A 23,415-nucleotide genomic window follows, 5' to 3' on the forward strand; every position below is an offset into this window, starting at 1 on the left:
CCACACTGGGGATCGAGCCCACAACCTGGGCATGTGCCCTGACCAGGAATTGAACCGTGACCTCCTGGTTCATAGGTCAACTCTCAACCACTGAGCCAGGCTGGCCGGGCCTCAGTCTACTTTTAAGGCCCCTTATGATGACTTTGTGCCGCCCAGACAATTCTAAAATGGGGTAATCTTCCTATTTAAGATCAGCTGATTGGCAACCTTAATTCCCCTTTGCTGTGTCATCCGACATAGTCACAGGTTCTGGGGATTAGGATGGGGCATTTTGGGGGCAATTAATCAGCCCACCAGGGTCCTTCCTCACACCTGCCTTTCTTTGCCCCAGGTTCTCCCGCTCTCCACACCCCACACCCCACACCTGGCCGCCTGATTGTCCCCGAGGTGTCCTGGCGCCCACGGGCAGAGGCCCTCCTGGCCCCGAGGCCAGGAGGAAGACTCGTTTATTCTGTAGGAACATGAGGAGGAGGCAGGTGGCTGGGCCAGGTAAAGTTTATGGCCATTCTTCAGGTGCCCCAGCTGTGTGTGTGACTCCCCTGGCTGCCCACATGGTCCTGTTTTTATAGCCTCTCTCCCTGGGAACAATGGCCCTGGCGAGTATCCTGCTGCTCCCCAGCTGCCTTCCAGCAGAGGGCAGGTATCAGGCTCCTGGAGGCCACCTGCCTAGGCCCTCTTATTGGAAGGGAACAGCTGGAGCCTCCTGTTGGAGGGGCCCCGTGGTTGGTGGGAGTCCCCGTGGTTTGTGGGAAGCCTCATGGTTGGTGGGAGGCCCCGTGGTTGGTGGGAGGCCTCGTGGTTGGTGGGATGCTTCCTATTTCCCCGCTGCCCCCCCCCCCCCCCCCCGCCCCGGGCAGCCTGTCACCCTCGAGCCCTGTACTGGGCTCAGGATCCAGGCCTCCTGGCTGGGAGCAAATCTTGAATCTCGGTGGGTGAACAGGTATTCCAGTTTGCCCTGAGGCCAGCTTCCAAATGCTGCTTCTCCCCCTGAAGATGTGTTTCTTGCCTTCGGAGGGGAAACAGACATTTCCCCCCAACTGAAGAACCACTCTTTTCCGGTCGCAGGGATGGGGCAGGAATCATAGGAGGCTGCCCCCTTGCAGCCCTACCTCATGGGCAGGGATGTCTGGGTGGTCTGGGCTTGCTTCTTGCTGAGCTGAGCTGGGCTGGACTGGGGCTGAGAGGGACATACCTCGCCATCTAGTGGAGAGCAGTGGGACTTCCCGGTGTAATGGAGGAAGAACTGTCCACGCTGGAGTTGATTATCCGAGGGCAGGGGTCCACGCCCTGGCTGTCACCCAAGGAGGTTTTCAAACATACGTGTGCTCCAGCCCCGCTCCACACCTGCTGCACCAGACCCTCCGAGGTCTGGAAATATGCGTTTTAGCTTTAGAATGTACATCTCCAAGCGTTACCGGGAAAGTCTAAATTATTAGGCTTGGGAATCTGGGAATCTGAATTCTTAACAAGACTTCTTCAGTGACTCCCATGGCAGCTGGACTTGACAACCTGACTCAGCTGTCCACACGTTAAATGAGGCAATGTGGGCTGTGGACTTCATTAGAAAAGCTGATGCTGTATGTGGTCGTATTACTAGAAGCATCGTGCCCTGGTTAGGGAAGGATACAATACAGTGGCTAATATCTAGGTTCAAGTCCTACTTTGACTACTACCCATTGGGCCATGTCTTAACTTCTTCCCACTCCTGTACAGCGGAGATTAGAGCACCCGTCTGTTGGGGTTGCTCTGAGGACTCAGTGAGGTCGTGCGTAGCACAGGGCCTGGCCCTTAGGAAAAGGGTCCTATGTTAACAGTCCCAGCGTTCAGATCCGTTGGGAGCACTGAGTGTGATTTCAGTGACATGTTTATAAAGGGAATGTCCAGAGGAGGAGGAGGAGGGTGAAGAGGAGGAGGAACAGGAGGAGGAGGAAGGGGATAGGAGAGGAAGAGCCGAAGAGCTGAGGGACCTGGAGAAGCCTTGAGGGTCTGTAGCCGGAGAGAACAGGTGTTTGGGGAAGCAGGTGTGTGTGCTGCTTAAATAATCCCAGGCCTGGCCGGCTGTGAGGAGGGACTGGGTCGGAGGCAGTGTGTGGGAGCGGACACCGTGGTACCCCTGGAGCTGGGGCGGGTGCAGGCTGGCTCCCGGGTCGGGGCGTGCCGTGGGGGAGACGCCACAGAGCAGCGCTTCCCAGCACGTCGCTGCTGCCCTCCCGGCGTGTGGCTGGTCCTGGGGATTCACGGACAAGCACTTGGCTGTGTGTATATTTATGTGTACACTTGGTACATGCATGTCCATATACTTGGTACATGGTTGTACATATATATGGACATCTATTTCTGTGGTTTCACAGAAGTAGGTAGCAATGTCAGGCCTGGGCCAGACTTAAAATATGTCTATATTAAGTGTGATGGACTCAATGTTCGTATTCCCCACCCAAGTTCACATGTTGAAACCTAACCCCCATGTGATGGGGTTAGCTGGGGGGGCCTTTGGAAGGTGATTAGGTCATGAGGGTGGAGCCCTCATGAATGGAGTTAGTGCCCTTAGAAAGGACCCCAGAGAGGTCCCTCGCCCCTTCCTCCAGGAGGACACAGAGAGAAGACGCCCCCCACAGCGTGGGAGAGAGCTCTCCCCCGACCAGCCATGCTGGCGCTCTGGCCCTGCACTGCCCCCCCCCCCCCCGCCCCCGGCTGCGAGGAGTGAGACCCTGTGTTTCTGAGCCCCTAGCCTAGGCCACTTTGCTGCAGCAGCTGGAACAGATAAGAGCCAGCAATCACAGAGCACGTTGTGGATGTGGCAGAGCTTGGCAGCCTCGGAGGAACTTCCCACGTGGGTTTGGAGATTGGTCTCCGTGACCGAGTACGTTGCTTCCCCTCCAATGTAGACTGTACCCCGTGACCCCCACACTCTGATACAACCTAGAGAGGGTGCCTCTGGGAAAGGGGTTGCCACCTTCAGTGAGGCCAGGATGACTGTGCCGCTGGTTTCCCTGGGGTAAGGGCCGTGAGCCGCAGAGAGGAAGGAGCCAACGGCCCTGCCCCTCGACCCTGCCCCCCTCACGCCCCCTGCGTCTGCTCCCCCGCCTGCTGTGCGTTTTCCTCCCAGCACCTGCTTCGCTAACCGGCGTCTTTCTGTCCATTGGTTGAGGCCAGAGACGCTCTTTGGTCCACAGCTCTGCCTCGGAGCAGCAGAAGCAGGAAGTCTGGCTGCCAGGCTGGAGGTGGTGTGTCTGTTGGTCAGTTTGCCAACAGATGGGGCCGACTTGTCTGGGAATGAACCCGACAGAGAGGAAAGCAAAGCCGAGAGAGAGAGAGAGAGAGAGAGAGAGAGAGAGAGAGAGAGAGAGAGAGAGAGATCCTGGAAATATCGTGCGACCCTCTGCCACCAGCCTTGTCTAGAGTCTAGACCAGCCACCGTCCTATTTTACAGCCAGCTCTGAGCGGGGTTCTGTCACTTGTCCCTGGCTAACACAGATGTCCCACATGTCCTGTCCTAGAATCTCCCCCCCCCCCCAATTGGAAGCTTTCCCAGCAGGAGAGCGCACCCCTGGGCTCCATGTTTGAGTGATGCACCTGGAAGGTAAGTCCTAGGCTGGAAGGTGGGGGAGGGTGGGATGGCCAGTTCTGCAGTTGGGGGGTGCAGAGGGTGGGAGGGACCCGCTGGGATCTGGAGGCAGGTGACTGTGTTCCAGTCTCTGCCCCGGGGCTGCTTCGCTTTCTAGACTGGGCAGGCCCCTCCGCCTTTCCAACCTCAGTTTCTGCATCGATGCAATGGGTTCATAATCTCCTTCCAAAGAGGCTGTTGGGAAAATGAAATGAGAACAGATGTCGAGAAAGCGCTGTGCAGTAGTGTTTATTGTTACAGTGTTAACATTCTCTCTGGGGAGGGTGTTTCCCCCGTGAGTCCTCAGCAGCCCCCAGCCGGTGGGGGAGGGTCGGGAAATCCCCCTCCCCAGCCAACCCCGGGCAAGAAGGCCCATTCCCACGGTTCTGTTTCCCACGGGGTCTTTCATGTCACTCAACTGCCAGGAGCCGGTGGGAGCCTCGAAGAGCAGCCCAGGGTGCTGATGCCGGGGACACAGGTTTTGATGGGCAGGGGGGGCGGAGTAGGGTGGGGGCGGGGGAGGGGGGAGCTGGCCCTGGAGCGTGGAGGGACCCAGGGGCCCTGCGGGGAGCACTCAGGCCTGTTCTTGCCCACGTCACCCCACGCTGCCAGCCCCAGCGCTGGTCAACGAGCTCAGGATTGGGGGGCATTATTCCAAGGCCCCTCCACGCTGGCTGTGTAAGGACCCCTCCCCCCCACACTTCATCAGGTCAGGGTGGCCTCTCCCTGCCCCCCTGCAGCCTGGGGCCTGGGGCCTGGTGACAGCGATGCTGACAGCAGAGAATGGCTCTGCTCAGCCCAGGACACAGGGGTCTCTCAGGGGCGCCTGGGTCAGAAAGCTGAGTGCCAACCAGGTGCCTCCTGGTGGCTCTGGGAGGTTCCGGCCTCCGGGAGGAACACGGGTCCCTCTGCCCACCCTGGTGCTCCCGCCTCTGGCACCAACCACCCCTGTCCAGGGGGCAGCACCGCAGGCAGGGGCGGCACCTCCCAGAGAGGCGCGTGGTGTGGTTCCGCGTCCCGATGCCAGGTCACCCTTCAAGGACCAAGGCCACGGCCCAGGCGGTTTGGGCAGGACGTGCAGGTCAGTGTGTGCAGGTGGCCGCTCGGCCAGCCCTTGTCAATCAGCCACCAGGTCTTCCTGCCGAGTCCGTCTGCGCGCCCCCCCCCCCCCCCCCAAGCAGATTGACATTTAGGATTTTCCCGCAGACAAGGCCCACCTGACGGGACTCTGTGGGGCTTGTTTATCAGTCAACCTGTTCTCGTGTTGAAAAGCCAGCTCCCCACGCGCACCTGGGGAGGAGCGAGTGTGTGCTCAGGGCATCTTTGGGCCAAAAGGTGGGTGTGCAGTGGCCCACGTGGCCGCAGGCCTTTCGGACTAACGCCACCTCTGCTGGTGACCCCCAAGCCGCTGCTCGCTCACCTTGTCCGCAAAGGGGGCGCGCCGGGGACAAGGCGAGCTTCATTCCTGACAAGTCTCCTTAGTTTCAGGTAAAGCAGGTCTGCCTTCGCCCACCCTGCCCTTCCGCCCACCCTGCGGGGATGACCGGCCTCCTGCTTTGCTGCCCCCTGGAGGCAGGTCCTGGGGTGCCGGCCACCCAGGCTGAGGCTGGCTCAGGAGTGACCCGGCACCAGCGTGGCTGGGCGTCTGGTTCTCCTGCCCCGGCTGCGGGCTCTGCAGCTCCGGCCCGCGTGTGGCTGAATGTCACAGAGACACTGGGGTCTGGACCCTCAGCGGAGCCAGGGCAGGTCCCAGAGCTTCACGCCTCAGGCCCCGGAATCAGAACCGTGTCCCGAGGAGGCCAAACATCAGACAAGAGGGGGCGTCTCCCTGCCCACCCACCAGGCACCTGGCCCCGGGGGAGGGAGGCTGTGCTTGTGTCACAGTGGGGGAGACGTGCGGCCTGGCTCTGGGAGGGACCCCCCAGTTCCTCGGGGCTCGGTCTGTGTCGCCCACCCTGGGTTGGGGAGGTCTTCGAGGCGGACTCAAGTGTTGGGAATTCACACCCTGTCCTGGGCGCTCGGGCACATGGCTTCAGTGGAAGTGGGGCATCGTGGTTCCAACAGGTGACCCGCTCCATACCCGCGTGTCAGTGGGATGCTCGTTTCGTCCTTCTCGGATCGTCACTCAGCGTCGGGGTCCAGGAAGCCCAGCCGATCCCTGGAATCAAACTGGTTTCCAAGGGCTGTGCCTATGGGGGGTCTCTCTCTCTCTCTCTCGCTCTCGCTCTCTCCCCGCTCAAGCCCTGTCAGGGGTGCTAAAGGGTTGAAATATCCCACATGCCTTGTGCTCCCTTTGCACGTTGTTTCCAAAATAACCGAGTTAGAGGAGCAGGTCCATGTCCGTTCTGTGTGGTACGTGGGGGATTAGACCCCCGACTCCCACCTGCCTCCCGAGAGGCTACGGAGTGCGTTACAGACGTTAGCAAGTGTTAGTCCTCGCACCCCCCTGGCCGGGAAGCAGAGCTAGAGGAGGATGCTGAGGCGCAGAGAGGCGAGGCGCCGGGAGAAGCCGCACAGCACACAGTGCGAGTCAGGCAGAGGCCCGCGGTTCTCGCCGCCATCCCGCCAGCGTGGCTCTGCGAGGCTCATCTCAGCCAGGACACCTCTGAGCAGGTGACAGCCATCAGAGCGACAAAGGTTTGTGGGGGTAGCGGTGAGCACTCCCTGCCCTGATCCCGGATCCGCTGCCACATGGGGCACAGTTGTCCCGGGCCTCCCTCCGTCATCCCTGATCCTGCCCTCACCTGCCTTTTGCCCGATGACAGGATGTTGCATTTCCCGGGACTGCCATTGCCAAGCCCCGCCCCACACGGACCATCCACCTGCTCCCACCCGGGGAGCTGCTCCTGGGAGGACGAACAATTACTCCCACACGTCCACCCGCCGTGACCGGGGCTTTTGGGGCAGAGACAATGACTCCCCCATTCCGCTTGCTCCCAAGAGGGGCTCAGCGACCCCACAGAGAACCCAGGCTCTCAGTCACGGGGGCGAGTATGCTGGGCCGCGCCCTCCCGCCGTGTGGCGTCTCGGCCGTGGGCAGCCTTTCCTGCCGCCTCGCTGGCTGGAGGGTCACCTGCTGACGGGTCAACCTTGGGCTTTGCCTGCTGACCTCTATCCCCGCGGGGCTCGCATGTCTGCGTGGAGCCCACCTGCTCCTCCCGGATGGGGCGTCGGGGCCTTTTTCCGCCTTGGCAGCCAGGACAGCGCTGACAGTCAGTCACTCTGGGGTGGGGCCTGGGTGATGGAGGGGCTGGCATGTGACAGGTCCTGGGGCCAGCGCCCTTCCGCTGAGTGGGACGTCTCCGGCGGGCGCCTCCTGGCTCCCTGTGCTCCCATCTGAAGCTGTGGCGTCTGCGGGGATTTTCCCGGGACCGAGGCGCCTCCTCAGCTGCGGGCACAATGTACAGGGGCGATGGCGTCCGGCTCCTCTTCCTCCAGGCGACTCCCGTGTCGGGTCTGGCCGAGCATCGAGCATCGGCTCCTCACACGTTGGTGACCTCCAGGCCATTGTAGCCCTCCAGGCGGCACTGCTCTGGCCGGCCCTCGAGGTCCTCGTCCCCGCAGTCTTCGTTGTGGAGGGAGCCGTAGTCATCATGGAAATCGGGCTCTTTGCTGCCGAAGCCCCGCCCTATCTTCCCCAGGGGCAGCTGAGGAGAGAGCACGAGGCCACAGGACCAGGAAGGAAAGGAATGGAATTTTCAGATCTGGGACGTGTGGCGTCTCCAAGTCTAATTGCTGTGTGACCTTGCGTAACTTCCCTAACCTCTCTGTGCTTTTCCTATCCTGTATAATAAAAGCCTAATCTGTTAAGTGTCCGGTTGTCTGGTCGGCCATTCAACCAATCAAAGCGTAATATGCTAATGATATGCTAAGGCCGCTCAACCGCTCACTATGACATGCACTGACCACCAGGGGGGCAGATGCTCCAACCAGTAGGTTAGCTGGATGCTGCAGACTGAGAGAGATGGGCTAGACATGCCCTGGAGCCCTCCCACTGTCCCTCCCTACCCTGATTGTGCACGTGCACCGGTGGGGTCCCCTGGCCTGGCCTACGCCTTCTCGCAATCCGGGACCCCTCGGAGTATGACGAAGAGCTGGTTTCAGCCCAAACCGCAGGCCAGGCCGAGGGACCCCACTGGTGCACGTGCCTCTAGTTAGCAATAATACTCCACTGCTCAGGGAGACGGAGGGGAATTTGTGAGTTAACATTAGGAGAGAGTTTCGTGTTCCCAACTGGAAGGAACCAGTTGTTACCAAGGGTGAGGACAGACGTAATCTTTCTGATTATCCACAAATCTCCCATCTTCCTCCTCAGTGGGAGGAAGGCGTAACGGAGGAGAGGCCGTCCGAGCATGCGCATGAGGTCTGACCTCACTCCCAAGTCAAGGAGAGATATTCTAGCGCTGCCTCATGTGACGGAAAACGTGTGGGTTTCAGAGTCTCACGCCAGGGTTCAGGTCCCTGCTCTGCCACTTCCCCGCTGTGAGGCCTGGGACAAGTCACTAGCCCTCTCTGAGACTCGGTTTTCTCAGTTACTAAATAGGGACAGTAAGTCCTATCTTTTTCCATTTTTCTCCCCAGAAAGAAAGCCTTTTAGACATGTTCCCCTCATCACGCTCCCGCCATGAAATTAACCGCGGATACACTCTGCTAGTGACATAAAAGGAGGGAGGCGTTTTCCAAACCAGTTTCCCCCCCTTTGGGGGCGTCACCCTTCATGAGAATGCTCGGTCTGGGCCGAGAGCACCTTAGGAGAAAGGTGGCCACTGATTCATGCTTCTCCCCCTACGTTTACTAGTAGGAAGGTGCCTGGAAGGCTGTTGGCGCCCCCCAGGGTTCGCTGAGCGAATGGAAGAATTTTGGGGTCGTCGCTTCTGCCCCCTGTGCCTCCACCTCCACCGAGGACTGTGCGGTCTGCGTGTGTGATCAGCCCCAAACCGCACACGTTTGCTCACATCAGAGGCTCCCCTGCTGCGACTGGCCAGGTGACAGGAGCTCAAACCCCAAGCCAGTGGCTCCCAGAGGCCCTCTGCTTCAGGAGTCCAGGTGGGTCCCAGATTTTGTATGATAAGCAACCGCCCAGGTGACGCTGAGGCGGCTGAGACCTGCAGGTGGAGCCGCTCCCCTAACCCTCGTGGGGTTTCTGCATCACACAGGTCCCTGGGGGGCGACTTCCGGGGCCTCTGTCCTTGCTGCGCCTGTGACCGCCCCAGTGGCCCCGATAGGCCAACACGGGAGCTGGGAAGGGCCACGCTGGCCTGGACAAAAAGACCTTCCCAGGCGGCAGGACTCAGTGAACCAGAGGCCACTTACCCGGCCAGCCTTGTGCCTGATGCCACTGCTGTTCTCCTCCTTCCCCGCCCGGGGGGTGCTGGGGGCCCGCCCGGGGGGCGTTCCGAAGCGCTCAGCCTCCCGGATGCCCGTGGAGCTGGGGAGAGACGCGTTCCACGTGAGTGTGTGTGTGTTGGGGGGGATCTAGTCAGCTCCGGCTCCCGGAGACACGCACCCTCACGCGTGGCCTGGTCGGCCCTTAGCAGCGGTGTCCCCGGGGCCATGGGCTCTGTAAGGGGTCATCGCAGCACTTCTCTCATAAGGGCGTCTGGGGCTGAATGAGATGACGCGCAGAGGCCCAGAGTGGCTGGCGCACCGGGATGGACGGCTGTGATTACATCTGACTGGGACCAGCAGGGCTGTGAGGGGCACCGGCCTGGTCTGAGTGCCCTGGCTGTGCCCTGGTGCCGCCGATGACCTCGCTGGGCCTGTTTCCTCATCCAAACCAGTGGCCTAGTGAGCATTTGCAGCCACTTGGTCAGAGCTCAGTACTCAGTGAAGGGTCTGACCTGCTGCAGTCACCTGCGGGGAGCATCCACTAGGAGGCGCCAGCCCGCCTGTCTGGGTGTTTGTTCTTGGTCACTTTTCTGATGAGGAGTCTGGGTAGGTGGGCCGGCCGGGTGTGCCCACCTGGACCATGAACACCATTCGGATGCCCAGCCCCTTCTCCAAGCCTCTGACCCCACAGGCATCCCTGCCGGAATGGCCACGTCGACCTCTGAGGCCGGTGCGAATCGTGCCCAGCTGAGACCCCTCCCAGGGCCTCTGCTCACACTCGCCGTCCTTCTCCCCGTTCTGAATGCCGGGCCCGTGGGGATGCACCCACACACTTCACTCCACCTCTTTCTCGTCCATGACGTTTGGGCTAAAGCACTTCGCTTCTCTGAGCCCCAGTTCCCAGCCCTATGAAAGGGGCAGGCGGGACCCCGTGAGTGAGGGCCCGGATGGGGACCCCGGGGCGAGGCTGCCCGCACTCACGTGGCCGGGGGGAAGATGGCGCTCATCTCCTCCGCCAGGTGTCTCCGGAGGATGTGCTTCCCGCTGGGGATGCCCAGGGCGGTGGCCATGGCCTCGGCAGTAAACGTGGGCTCCAGCACCAGCACGGCGCCGTGGACCCCGCTGTTGGTCAGGTTGTCTGCATACTCCTGGGGGCAAGGCACGAGGCTGCTTGGCCTGCTGCTGAGGGGGCCCTCGCTCCCAGTGGCTTGGCCCCTTGGGGACCAGTCAGTTCACACTGAGGGAAGCCACCCTCCCTCTTTAGGGCCAGCAGGGCAGTGGCCGAGGCCAGTCTGTCACTGACTCTCCCAGACCGCGCAGGCTGCCCACACGTACTCGAGTGAGACGGTGGGCCTGGAGTCAACCCGCGCCTGCTCTAGAGAGTGAGGATGGCTGGCATCCCTCACCCACTGTGGGAGGGCATCGGCACTGGGGCCATTGTGGGGGCGGGGTTTGTAGTTCCCTCCTCTTGAGTAACAGGAGGCAGCTTGTTCTTGCCAGCCTGGGTAACGACGCCCCCGCTGCTCACACAAACATGCATGGGGTCTGCATCTGCCTGAGCCACCCCCACACCCGCCGTCACCCCTCACCTTCAGGTCAATGTCTCGCACCCACTTGAGCACCCGCTGGTTGGTCCAGACCACGGGGTCTGTGTTCTGTGTCTCACAGCGGGCCCGGCGCTCCTGGAGGGCCTGTGGGAGGGAGACAGTGGGCCAGTTTGGGGGACAAGGGAGCGGGCTGAGGTCACATGGGGAATAAGGGCCCACAGTGCTCACAGGGACCTCAGTGGCCTGGGTGAGGACAAGAAATGAGTTCTTGGGGGATGAGGGTTCACTGTTTCCCTTGAATTGAGCACAGGGCCTGACCCTACTATAGGCCAGTGATGGCGAACCTATGACACGCGTGTCAGAGGTGACACGTGAACTCATTGTTTTGGTTGATTTTTCTTTGTTAAATGGCATTTAAATATATAAAGTAAATATCAAAAATAGAAGTCTTTGTTTTACGATGGTTGCAAATATCAAAAAATTTCTATATGTGACACGGCACCAGAGTTAAGTTAGGTTTTTTCAAAATGCTGACACGCCGAGCTCAAAAGGGTCGCCATGACTGCTATAGGCAGTTGTTGGAAGGAGGGATGGAGAGAGGAAGAAATGGGTGCATGCATGGATGGATGGATGGATGGATGGGTGGGTGGATGGATGGGGAGGTGGTTGGATGGGCAAACAGTGAATGCCAGAGGGGGAAGTAAGGCGATGGCAGGTGCCTGCACCCACAGCCTGCTTCTCACCTCCCTGCTGAAGTTCACTTGGTACAGCAGCTCGATCCCCAGCAGGATGCTGACCTGGTGGAACTTCTTGGACACATTCAGGTGCTTCTCCAGGTCCCGCTTCATCAGGGAGTTCAGCATCCGCCCATCGACCAGGTGGTTTTGGAAGGCCTGGGAGTACTGGGACAGGCCGATGTCGTTCAGCCAGGCCTTGGCCACCCAGTGATGGTCCAGGTCGGCCGCTTTGGACAGGCTGGTGAGGAGAGACACAGCCAGAGAGAGGGGCGGTGGGAAAGGTAGAAGGGACAGAGGGGTGGGCAGAGACGGAACAGAGGAGAGCAGAGATGGGGGGGGGGGAAACAGTAGGGGGGCAGACAGCCACAGAGACGGACAGGAAGAGGGAAGGAGTGGAGAGACAGGAAGAGAGCAGAGGTGATGTGAGAGGGGGATGAAAGAGAGAGAGGGAAGAGGGAACGAGGGAGGGAGGGAGAGAGAGCACCCCAGAGGGTAAAAAGGGACCAATAGACAGAGGGGATAGGAAAAGAGAAAAGACCACATTCAGACACAATGACAGTGGAGAGGGACAGTGAAGGGCAGCAGGGACATGTGTCGCTAAACAGCACCTCGGGGGGCTCCCGCACTGCCCCGCCACCCCGGGCCCCGACAGAACCCCTGAGGCCCACAAAGCGTTGGCCTGGCCCGTCTCTCCTTGGACTGGAGCCAGTCCATGGTAGCACGTCTTGGAGTTAGAATTAAAACCTACATTTTGTCTATTGCAGTATTCTCTCCTCACTGCCACCCCTCAGGTTGCCTCGTATCCCACACAGAGCTTGCCTCAGGGCCACGCACAGAGTAGGGGCACCAGGAATACTTCTCAGATGCATGAACGGGTGGAGGAGCCTGGCGAGGGTAGTCCAGTCGGCTGTCATTCCCTTGCTCGCCACACGGTGGCAGCCTCGCAGAAGGAATAGGTCAGCGTCCCCCACCCTGTCCATGTACCAGTCCGTCTTGTCAGTGTGTCTGTCCCTTCCTCTTCTTTTCTAGGTTCAAGGCACGACCATCCCTGGGATGGATTTCTGCACCTGCCTCCTGACTGCCCCACCCCACCCCACCGCCCCTTCTAATGCATGCTCCCCAGGGCTGCCAGGTGGACCTGTAATCACTTCAATTAGAGTAGGTCACTCCTCTGCTTAAAATCTTTCTGTGCAGGAAGCTGAAGTGCATACGACTAAGTGAAAGGCCACGGAGTGTATGATTCCAAATACATGGCCTTCTGGAAAAGGCGAAGCTAGGGGGACAGTATAAAGGTCAGGGGCTGCCAGGGGTTGGGGTTGAGGGGAGGGAGGAGCAGGCGGAGCACAGAGGATTTTCAAGGCAGTGAAACTACTCGTCTGACCCGGTAATGATGGACGTATGTCGTTACGTGTTTGTCCAAACCACAGAACGTGCCACTCACTCCGAGAGTGAACCCCGATGTCAGCTATGGACTTGGGATGGTGATGATGTGTCTATGCAGGCTCCATGTAACTAATGCTCCATCTAGTGTGGGGGTGTGATAAGAGGGGAGGCTGTGCCTGGGGGTGGGTACGGGGGGCATGGGAAATCTCTGTATCTTCCCCTCAATTTTGCTGTGAACCTAGACCTGTTCTTTAAAAAAAAAAAAAATGCCTTAAAAAATGAGGGTGGAAACAAAGGCTTTTCTTCCCAAGCAAAACTGAAGGAATCTATCGTCAGAGGAATGGCCTCCGAGAAAGGTGAAAGGGATTTCTTTCAGAGGGAAGAGAATAACAAGCCTGTGGAAAATTGGACCACACAAAAGAATCAAAAGGAGAACTCCTCAAGCTCACCAACAGAAAGGTAACCGGATTCAGAAGTGGGCGAGTGACTGTCACGGACACGTCCCTAAAGGAGGTGGGGGTATCCGAGAGACACGTGACAAGACGCTCAGCGACACCAGTCGTTAGGGAAACGCAAACCAAATGAAACGCCACCTCCCCCCCATTAGAACGGCTACTAGCAAAAAGCCCACAGAGCAACAGGGCTGGCGGGGAAGTGGGGACACGGGAACCCTGTGCATCGGCGGTGGGAGGGAAAACGCGCAGCCACTGTAGAAAGCAGTGTGGTGGCTCCTCAAACCTTAAAAATAGAATTCCAGCCATTGCACGTCCGGGCCTCTCCCCAAAAGAATGGGAAGCAGGGCCTCGAAGAGGTATTTGTACACCCACGTTCACAGCAGCACTTCCCACAGCAGCCAGAAGCGGGAAGGCACCCACGTGTCCATCAGCAGATGAATGGACAAGCCAGCTGTGGTGAGAGCATGCAATGGAATATTAACCAGCTTTTAAAAAGGGAATTCGGCAATATGCCACCACAGGGATGAATTTGAGGACAACGTATAAAGGAGCAAATTATTTACAGGTGGAAACAGTGGCACAAAGGCAGGAGGAGAAATCGCTTCATACTATGGACAAAGGTGCATGCTATTATTGGAAGATAGACAGTGGTAAGTGCTTATATTGTAACCTCTACAGCAACAATAAAAAATAAAACAAAGAAGTTATAGTTCACAAGCCAGTAGTGGGAACATTCAACTAATAAAAAATAAGGCCCTGGCCAGTTTGGCTCAGTGGATAGAGCGTCGGCCTGCGGACTGAAGGGTCCCAGGTTCGATTCCGGTCAAGGGCATGTACCTGGGTTGTGGGCACATCCCCAGTGGGAGGTGTGCAGGAGGCGGCTGATCGATGTTTCTCTCTCATCGATGTTTCTGACTCTCTATCCCTCTCCCTTCCTCTCTGTAAAAAATCAATTATATATATATATAATAAGTCAGTAAACGAGGAAGAAATATAGCAAAGGGTAAATTTAAAGAAAATAAAACAAGAAGACTGTATGGTGACTTTCCTTGGCCGAAATCGAATCGGAAGTCCTCGGAGGGGCTACCAGGGTCTGGGCCCCCCTCCCACACCCGGCTCCGGCCTTGGGGGACCTCGGAGATGCTCTGGGCTCTTTGCCCCTCCTCCCCTCCCCCTGCACCCCCTTCCTCCCAGTCCTGCCCCAGCCCCAGCCCCAGGCCCAGGCCTCCATTCCCGCCTCCCAGAGGGAGCTGTGCCCCGAGTATGCTGCCTGAAGTCTCTCCCCCAGCCTGAGCCTCTGCCTCTGAGTATTTCCTTCAAAGCATTAACCACACAGGAACGGGAAAGGATCCTGACCTGAGCGCAGGATTGCTCTCTGCTGGCCGGCCGCCTGGTGCCGACCCGACCCGCAGCAGACACTTCACCGGCAGGGCGGGCTCCGGGCTCACTGCCCCTCCTCCGGCCCCTCAGCCACCAGAACCACTGGGCCTGCCCCCGGGGGGCCAGGGCCTCCTTGTCCCCCCTTCCCTTGCTGAACTCCTGCTGAGATTCTGCTCTCTCCAAAGCCTTCCGCCCCCCTGCCCCCCACCCCCACCCCACCTGCTGCCGGGTCCCATCCCTGTACAGGGCACCCAGGATCATTGCTGCCCATGCTGCCAGCTGCCTGCTGGACCGTCAGCTCCTGGAGGCAGGACCGGGTGGGCATGTCTAGCCCGCCCAGGCCCCACCCGGCCCAGAGCTCATGCTCAGCAGCTTCCCACGCAGGAAAACAGAGCGAGTGGGGCGTTGGCTCCGGCTCCCGACCTGGAACCTTCTGGGGAGACAAGCTCCCTGCTGGGCGCAGGTAGACCCCTGCCAGCCCCTCTAGGGCCCGCTCCAGCCTTGTCACTTCAGAGGCACCGTCCCAGGCCCAGCCATCATTGCTCTCTCTCCCGCAGGAGTCGGAGCTGGCGGCTCTGAATGAGATGCCACCGGGCCTGGCTGGCACTGCCCGGCCGAACCACCTCCTCTCCTGGGGAAAAAGGGTGTGCTCAGCAAGTCAGCGGTGCCATGGCCCTGGGTGGCGGGCGGGAGGGGCGCCTGCTCACCTCTTTGAGTGAGGCCATTTCTAACCGGCAGTAGCCATGTGTGCGCCGCCCTGCGACACGGCTCTTTTCATTAAAGTCGTCCCCAGGGCGCCTCAGCATGGCACCACTTTCTCAGCTGTTGGTCTGAGCTACTGCAAGCGCCCACGTTGAATAAAGCGTCTTGACCTTAAGAGTAATTGAAGACAGCCCGGCCGGTGTGGCTCAGTGTTTGAGCGTCAACCTGTGAAACCAGGAGGTCACAGTTCAATTCCTGGTCAAGGGCACGTGCCGGGGTTGCCAGCTCGATCCCCAGTAGGGGGTGTGCACGAGGCAGCCGATCAACGATTCTCTCTCATCATTGATGTTTCTCTCCTCTCTCCCTTTCCCTTTCTCTGAAATCAATAAAAATACATGAAAAAATAATTGAAGACATTTTGTCAAATTTGACACTGCCCCCTCCTTAACTGGGGCTGGATTAGACCCGGAAATCCGGGTTTGGGCACAGATGTAGCCATGAGCTGCGTCATTCATTATTCGACACGGAAAACACGAGACTGCGCTGGCTCCAGACCTTGCAGCTCTGTGCCTCAGTTTCCTCATCTGTAAAATGGGGCTGACCGTGTGAGTGTCTGGAGTTGTGGGGCCTCGGGGATGAGAGAAGGGAAAACGAGTAGCACAGCAGCTGGACGCACCAAGTGTTCCATAAACGATAGGAGGAGGGGCCGTGGCTGTTAACACAAGGGCACATGAGAGATTGGAAAGGGAACTGACTTCAAAGTTAGGTATTTTGTGACTTTGTGCCCATGGTCCTCACTTTCCCCTTCTTGAACATGGGGGTATGGGCATCTATCCTACATCGGTGTTAAATAAAATTGTACCCATAAGAGGACGGGTGATGGTTTCGCAAAGTACTTTAGAGATAAGGCCCAGAGAGGGCCAGGCCATGCCCAAAGTCACACAGGATGTGTTCTGTATGATGACCCTCTAGGTCCTTAGCCTAGAGTGCCATGGGTGGGTCAGAGGGTCCCAGAGTGCCAATTTGTTAAGTTTTTTCTATTTCTTCTGGCGAAAATGTTTTTATTTGATTCTCAAAGGGGCCATGATCCCCGAAAGTTTAAGAACCGTGTCCTAATTGACCCCCTTCACTTCACTGGTGGAGAAATCGTCCCAGTGAGAGCAAGGTCACCTGGGAAGTGAGGGGCGGGCTAGTTTCCCCCGGGAGTGAATGGGGCCCTCAAACCCCGGGCCCTCCTTCTCTGGGAAGCCACAGCCCTTGGGAAGAGTCCTCCTGCAGCACTTGTGGTTTTCGAAAGCCGCTTGCATCTGGGTGCTGACTGAATCCACCCCATAGAGTCTTGGCTCCCGGAGGCCCTCAGGGTCGGCCACGTTTCAGGGGAACTGGGGCAGCGATCCCACAGTTTCGAGGTGAAGCAGGCAGCCCCACCCTGCTCAACGCAGCATTTACTGACTGTGCTGGGAGGGGACGGGGAGGGCGGGAGTCCCCCCAGCTTGAGTGACGGGACGGGATTCACTGGGTGGAGTGGGCGGTGTGTGGGTGCTGCGGGGCCTCAGGAGGAATCTCAGCGGGAGCCGCTCCTCCAGCCCTCACCTCTAGCCCGTCCTCCAGGCGGGTCCTGAGGGCACAGGGCTGCCCCTGTGGGCTGGGCTTGCTTTCAGCAGGGCCGAGTTTCTGATCGGATCTCGTTATTTCCTGCCTGGCCCTCTCCCGGCACAGGATTTGGTTTCCGGCTTCCAGCCGCATTCCCAGCCCCAGCCCCCCCTTTTCTAATCCTCAAAGCTGCTTCTGCAAATAACGCACGCACCACCGGGCTGGATTAATTAACTGCACAGAAATGATGGGGAGCCAGCGAAGGAGATAATTATGCAAAACAAAAGTGTCCGCTCACCAGCTTGCTCCTTCCTCCCTCTGCACTCTGGGCACTTGAGTGAGTGTGTGTGTGTGTGTGTGTGAGTGTGTACCTATGTGTGTGTGTATATGAGTGTGTGAGCATGTATCTATGTGTGTGTATATGAGTGTGTGAGCATGTATCTATGTGTGTGTATCTATGTGTGTGTGTATATGAGTGTGTGAGCATGTATCTATGTGTGTGTATATGAGTGCGTGAGCATGTGTCTATGTGTATGTATCTATGTGTGTGTATATGAGTGTGTGAGCATGTATCTATGTGTGTGTATCTATGTGTGTGTGTATATGAGTGTGTGAGCATGTATCTATGTGTGTGTGTATCTATGTGTGTGTATATGAGTGTGTGAGCATGTATCTATGTGTGTGTATCTATGTGTGTGTGTATATGAGTGTGTGAGCATGTATCTATGTGTGTGTGTATATGAGCGTGTATGTATCTCTGTGTGTGTGTGAGTGTATGAATATGTGAGAGTGTGTGTGAGCATGTATCTATGTGTGTGTGTATGAGTGTGTGTATGAGTGTGTGAGCATGTATCTATGTGTGTGTGTGTGTGTGTGTGTATGAGTGTGTATGTGAGTGTGTGTGTGAGTGGGGATCCTTCCCTTTCCCCCAGATCTGCTTGGTGAATGAGGCCCCCCAGCAAAGCCTGCTCACAAAAGGTGAGGAGAGAGGCCGCAGGAGGTGGGCCAGGTGGGTGATGTTATGGGTGGGGGTCAGGGTGCTAAGAGCAGGGGGCAGGGCAACAAGGACACACCTGGTGGGAGGGGCCTCGGCCATTCCCTGGTGTGCTTCCTGCAAGGAGCCCCTCCCACGGGCCTGCTGTGTCCATTTCTTCCCGTCCCATCCTGGTCTCCCTGCCTGCTCCTTCCCTCCGCGCCCTCCCCTCCGCGCCCTGGAACCCCGGGAGCTGGGGCTGAGCTGGAAGCAGGCAGAGCAGACACTGTGGCCAAATCCCCACCTCCTCTCGGCTGGCCCACCCTCGGAGATAGAGGAGTTCTGGGGGTGCGTGAGGTCTCCCCAGCCCCTGCACCGGGGGGATGGGAGGGCATGTGGGGCCTCACTCACTCCCTGGTCTCCATCTTTCCATGGGGGGACGGGGGTGTGCCTGGGCCTCCTGCCCAGAGATGTTTGGTACCAGACTACACACCTGGCCCGGGCTACAGCGCCCCTTCACCCCACCTGTGTGATCAGAGGTCCTGGGGGCACTTCTCTCCCTCCCTGGGGCCAGCCCAGGTGGTGCCAGGAGCGGGGCTCACCTCCGGCCCGCCTCGGCGTCGCGGTAGTCCTCGATGGCCAGCCGCAGCTTGCGCCGGTGCAGGGAGCTGCACACGCCCAGGCCCAGCTCCAGGTCCTCGTCGCTCAGGCTCAGCAGCACCTGTGCCCCAGAAGTGGGCACTGAGCGCCCGGGAGGCTTGGGGCACCTAAGGCCTCCCAGGACCCGTGTCGGCCAGGGCTGAGCCCCAGAGGGGTCTGCTGGCTGGGGCGCCTTCTCCCCATCTCCCTGCCCACCTTCCCTGCGGTCAGGGCAGAGCACCTCTGCAGACCCTCTAAAGCACCCGCACAGCCTGCCTGGAGCCCCCCTGAAGCCCTCCTGGAATACCCTTGCAGCCTACCTAGAGCTCCCCTGCAGCACCCCTGCAGCCGCCTGGAGCACCCCCGGAGCACCCCTGCATCCCGCCTGGAGCACCCCTGGGGCACCCCTGTATCCTGCCTGGAGCACCCCCTCAGCACCCCTGCAGCCTGCCTGGAGCATCCCTGGGGCACCCCTGCAGCCCGCCTGGAGCACCCCTGCAGCACCTCTCAGGCTGGGCCTCCAGGAGGTGGGCAGATCACCATCCAGGCCGAAAGAGCCCTCCCGTGGAGCCCTGCCTCCCCTCAGCCAGGTAAAGGGAGGCTCGTCCCGGTTTAAAGGTGAGGAGGCTGAGCCCAGGAGAGCTGTGACTTGCTGGGGAGACCGAGGGTTTATTGGGAACACTGGCGCCTGGGTTACATCTCCTCCTCGCCCTGGGGGTCAGGGTAGGAGTCGGGGTAGGGGTGGGGCAAGCCAGCTCAGGGTTGGTAAAGCTCATGGGAGGGCCCAGGGGGATTCTCACTGGGGTCCCGGGGGTGCCCTACCTTCCCGCTCTTCACGTTCTCCGCGCAGGCCTTGACGTACATGGGCATGGCCATGACCACCTCCAGCCAGGCCTGCACGGCGCCCGCCTTCCAGTGGGACATGGGGGTGGTCCTGACCAGCTCCACCTGCTGCAGCCGGTCCACCTGCTCCTCGCCCTCCGACAGGCTCTGCCTCGTGGGGCTGCACTGGCTGTCCGCGTCTGCAACACACGAGCGCAGGCCCTGCTGGGAGGACACACACACGCCCGGGCTCCCAACGCACCAGGCCCTGCTGGGGAGGGGGTCCGGGGGGCCGCGGGGGGCAGGGATGGGCAGGCTGCACCCCCTGAGCCTGCATCCCCCCTGCAGGAGGAGGGCAGGGATGTCTTCCCCCCATGCATTTCTTCTTTTAAAAATCAAAATGGCCCAGCCGGCGTGGCTCAGTGGTTGAGCGTCGACCTATGAACCAGGAGGTCATGGTTCGATTCCCGGTCAGGGCTCATGGCTGGGTTGCGGGCTTGATCCCCAGTGTGGGGAGTGCAGGAGGCAGCCGGTCAATGATTCACTCTTATCACTGATGTTTCTATCTCCCTCTCCCTTCCCCTTCCTCTCTAAAATCAATAAAAACATATTTAAAAAAAAAATCAAAATGGCCTTTGTTTTGTTTTGCCACCATTCCCCCATTACACAAAGAAAAGAATTTTAAAAACTTAATCCAGAAAAGAATACAAATAAAACAAGGTGGGAATGGCCCCAAGTCCCGCACCCTCAGGCAGCAGCTGTTAGTATTTAGTGAAGCGCACATTGGGAGACACACAAGCCCAGGCTACAAACACACGCAGACCCACGCACTGCACCCCGCGTCCATCCCATGACACGCGGCTCTCAGGGCACCCCTGCACCCGGGAGCAGCCTGCACAGGCCTCAGGGATGGCTGCTCGACCTTTATTTCACCCGCCGCCTGCGATGGGGCCCGTTCTGTCCCCATGTTTCACCATCTCGAACGATGCAGCAGTGGTCACCTTGGGCAGCGGGGTGATTTATCATCTCAGGACAAAGCGAAGCCAGTTTCTGGAGCGGCCCTCGCAGACAATAAGTCTGTTCGCCAGCAAGTTCCAACCCTGTTCTTCATTGGTGGCCACGGCGTCCACACCTGACGCTTTTTGGCTACACCCTGAGTGCAGCTGTGGCTGCCCCGGTCCCCCTGCCTTGCTGGGAGGAGTGTGGCTTGAGTTTGGCTCGGTGCCCGGGGAGGGAACCCAGTCCCAGGCCTTGAGCATCCTACCTGGGCAGGAATTCGCTGCCCCAGCCGGACTCCCACTGGGTCCAGGTGGGCAGGGCCGCGGTCGGAGAGGTGAGGGTGGGCTTGTGTGTTCGGTGCCAAGGTGTTTGCGGTGCCTGGCTCTGTCTCCCCAAGGGAGGGAGGTAAGGGGCCGTGGGAAGGGGGAGACTGGAGTCAGAGATGGAGAGGGGGAGGGAGGGAGGAGGAGGGAGGGGAAGGGAAGAGAGACTCCAAGAGCAAGTCCTCAGGAGAGAAATTCTGCCATAGAAACAGCAAATACAAAAAGACAGCAGGAAGGAGGAGAGAGCGCTGGAGGGTGGGGAGGGCCCGGCGGACCCGTGGACAGCCAAGAACCCAACGCACTTCCTGCGAGTGTGCGTTCCTGGGCCGCGTGTCTTTGGGAGCGGGTGCTGGTGGTCCTAACGGGCCTCGGGCCCCCGAGAGGAGCTGGCTCTGCACTCACGTTATTGATGGGCTCCAGGCTCCAGGAATGCGGGGGCCACGCCGAGTTCACAGGAGCAAAGCACACGTTTCGGTTTCTGAGCAAAGACAGCCCTTCAGCGCGCCACCTCCCTCCGCCCACCCCGGGCTGAACGCCAAGGAGGAGATGCTGTGGGGTGTCTTTGGGGTCAGACACCATGAATTAAAGGCAATTTCCAGATGCTGGCATTAGAGGGCCAGGTTTTATGGCCGGGATCCCATCAGTCCCGGCTTTTATTTCCCCGCTGTCTCAGTCCTGAGGGGGAATCACTCATGGTTAGAGCCAGGCAGCTCCCTGAGTGCCCAGGACCTAGAGGCCTGGCTGGGCCTGGGCAGCGTCTCAGGAGGGGCGGCCAGGAGGCGGCCACTCTGGATGCTGCCGAACACGAAGAGGCAGGACACGGTGAGACTGTGGAGGAGAGACTGCCTTCTCCCGCCCACCCCAACACAGGCACGAGGGCACCCCAGACTGTCAGCAGTTAGTGAGGGTTCCCCCAGCTGGGCCCCCCGCGCAGGGTGTCCGCCTGGCTCAGGCGCTGGCACACTACGGCCCGTGGGCCACATTCAGCCCGCAGCCTGCCTGTCTCCATTAAAGGTGACTGGGGCACGGCCTCCCCTATTTGCCACACGTGGTCGAAGGCTGCTCTCCTGCTGCAATGGCAGTGTGAGTAGTGGTGACAGAGTGTCTGTCCAAAATCCTAAAATAGTTACTGTCTGGCCTGTGATAGAACATCCTTTACAGAAACCTCGAGGCTTCGAGGTTGGCGTTGGAATATGAGAGACCTGGGTTTGGGAACGTGTTTCCAATGTCCCCAGCCTCACTTTCCACATCTGGGAAATGGGATGATAACGATGTCGAATCACACAGGCCTATGGGAGGACCAGATGAGAGGCTGTATGAAGTATACACAAAGCTCAGCCTGGCATCTGGCAGACAGTGGGTGTCCGGCACACACTGATGGCCTGGGGTCTCTGACCTCTGCAGGCTCATGGCACTTACAGTCGAGACTGGCTCTGTCCAGAAGAGCAGCTACAAGCCCCGTGTGGCTCCTGAGCCCCGGTCATGTGGCTCGTCCACGTTCAAAGGGCCGGCGGTGTACAGCACACACTAGACTTTGAAGGCTGTGTACAAAACGATGTAAACTACGTTAATTTTTATGATCACACATTAAAATGATAATATGTTGGGTCTGTGGGTTAAATAAAAGATATTACTAAAATTCATTTCACCTGTTTTTTTACTTTTTAATATGGCCACTACAGAATCTAAAATTGCATGTGTGGCCTGCATGATGTTTTTACTGGCCTGGGTGGGTCTGGGTGGAAGGTTTTCTCATCTCATTCCCACCCCCTCAGTGGGTTTGGCGGTGAAGCGCCTGCTTCTCTGTTTTGGGTTCAGTCGTCCTGGATGTGTGGCCCCTGAGGCAGCAGCAGCAGCAGCACCTGGGAAGTTGTTAGGAGTAAAAACCCCTGGAGCCTGCCCAGGCCTCCTGACACGGAAACGCTGGGGTTGGGCCCAGCAACAATCTGTGTCTTAATTAACAAGCCCCTCAGGTGCTTCTGATACATGCGGAGGTCCTGAGCCACGCTTTAATGCTTGCCCTTGAAAACTTCTCCTGAATATTTAACTTGAAACCTAGCATTGATCAATATCTTTTTTTAAAAAAAATATACTTTTATTGATTTCAGAGAGGAAGGGAGAGGGAGAGATGGAAACATCAATGATGTGAGAGAATCATTGATTGGCTGCCTCCTACAAAGCCCCCCCACTGAGGGCCAAGCCTACAACCCGGGCATGTGCCCTTGACTGGAATTGAACCTGGGACCCTTCAGTCCCCAGGCCAATGTTCTATCCACTGAGCCAAACTGGCTAGGGCTGATCAGTATCTTAATACCTTCTCCTAAACTGTAAGATTATTAAAAACATTCATTCTGATCACGTCTCCTGACTAAACCCTACCCTATCCAGTATTTGAATTATGTCCTTTTAAAACCCCCCACAATTGAGACATTGTCATCATGATTATTTTATACTGATAATATTAAATATTAAAATAATGTACCTACAGGTTTACCAATTTCTCTGTTCTTTATTTCTTCTTGTGGCTTAGACATTACTTCTAGGATAATGAAGAACCTGATTTAAAGGTTCCTCTGGCCCAGCTGGTGTGGCTCAGTGGTTGAGCATCGACCTATGCACCAGGACCGTGGTCGGCAAACTGCAGCTCGCGAGCCACATGCGGCTTTTTGGCCCCTTGAGTGTGGCTCTTCCTAAGCCTTAGGAGTACCCTAATCAAGTTAATAACAATGTACCTACCTATATAGTTTAAGTTTTTTAAAAAATAGGCTCTCAAAAGAAATTTCAATCATTGTACTGTTGATATTTGGCTCTGTTGACCAATGAGTTTGCCAAACACTGCACCAGGAGGTCATGGTTTGATTCCCAGTCAGGGCACATGCCCAGGTTGCAGGCTCCATCCCCAGGGTAGGGCGTGCAGGAGGCAGCCAATC

At 58.2% G+C, this 23,415-nt stretch overlaps 1 protein-coding gene across 2 annotated transcripts in view; it reads right to left on the minus strand.

Annotated features, from left to right (window-relative positions):
- Window positions 1–5,498: 5,498 nt before the first annotated feature.
- KAZN (kazrin, periplakin interacting protein) overlaps window positions 5,499–23,415 on the minus strand; it is a gene marked incomplete at its 5' end in the record, with an annotated part of 789,243 nt that continues 771,326 nt past the window's right edge. For both annotated transcript variants that reach the window (XM_081085625.1, XM_081085626.1), the window contains 7 exons: window positions 5,499–7,251; window positions 8,918–9,032; window positions 9,914–10,080; window positions 10,522–10,623; window positions 11,223–11,454; window positions 18,305–18,423; window positions 19,164–19,363. In XM_081085625.1, the coding sequence (XP_080941751.1) occupies window positions 7,087–7,251; window positions 8,918–9,032; window positions 9,914–10,080; window positions 10,522–10,623; window positions 11,223–11,454; window positions 18,305–18,423; window positions 19,164–19,363 (1,100 nt within the window). In that variant the 3' untranslated portion in view covers window positions 5,499–7,086. The remainder of the gene's footprint in view (window positions 7,252–8,917; window positions 9,033–9,913; window positions 10,081–10,521; window positions 10,624–11,222; window positions 11,455–18,304; window positions 18,424–19,163; window positions 19,364–23,415) is intronic.

This window comes from Myotis nattereri (genome assembly GCF_964212035.1).
Source record: "Myotis nattereri genome assembly, chromosome: 3".
In the NCBI taxonomy this organism is placed as follows: domain Eukaryota; kingdom Metazoa; phylum Chordata; class Mammalia; order Chiroptera; family Vespertilionidae; genus Myotis; species Myotis nattereri.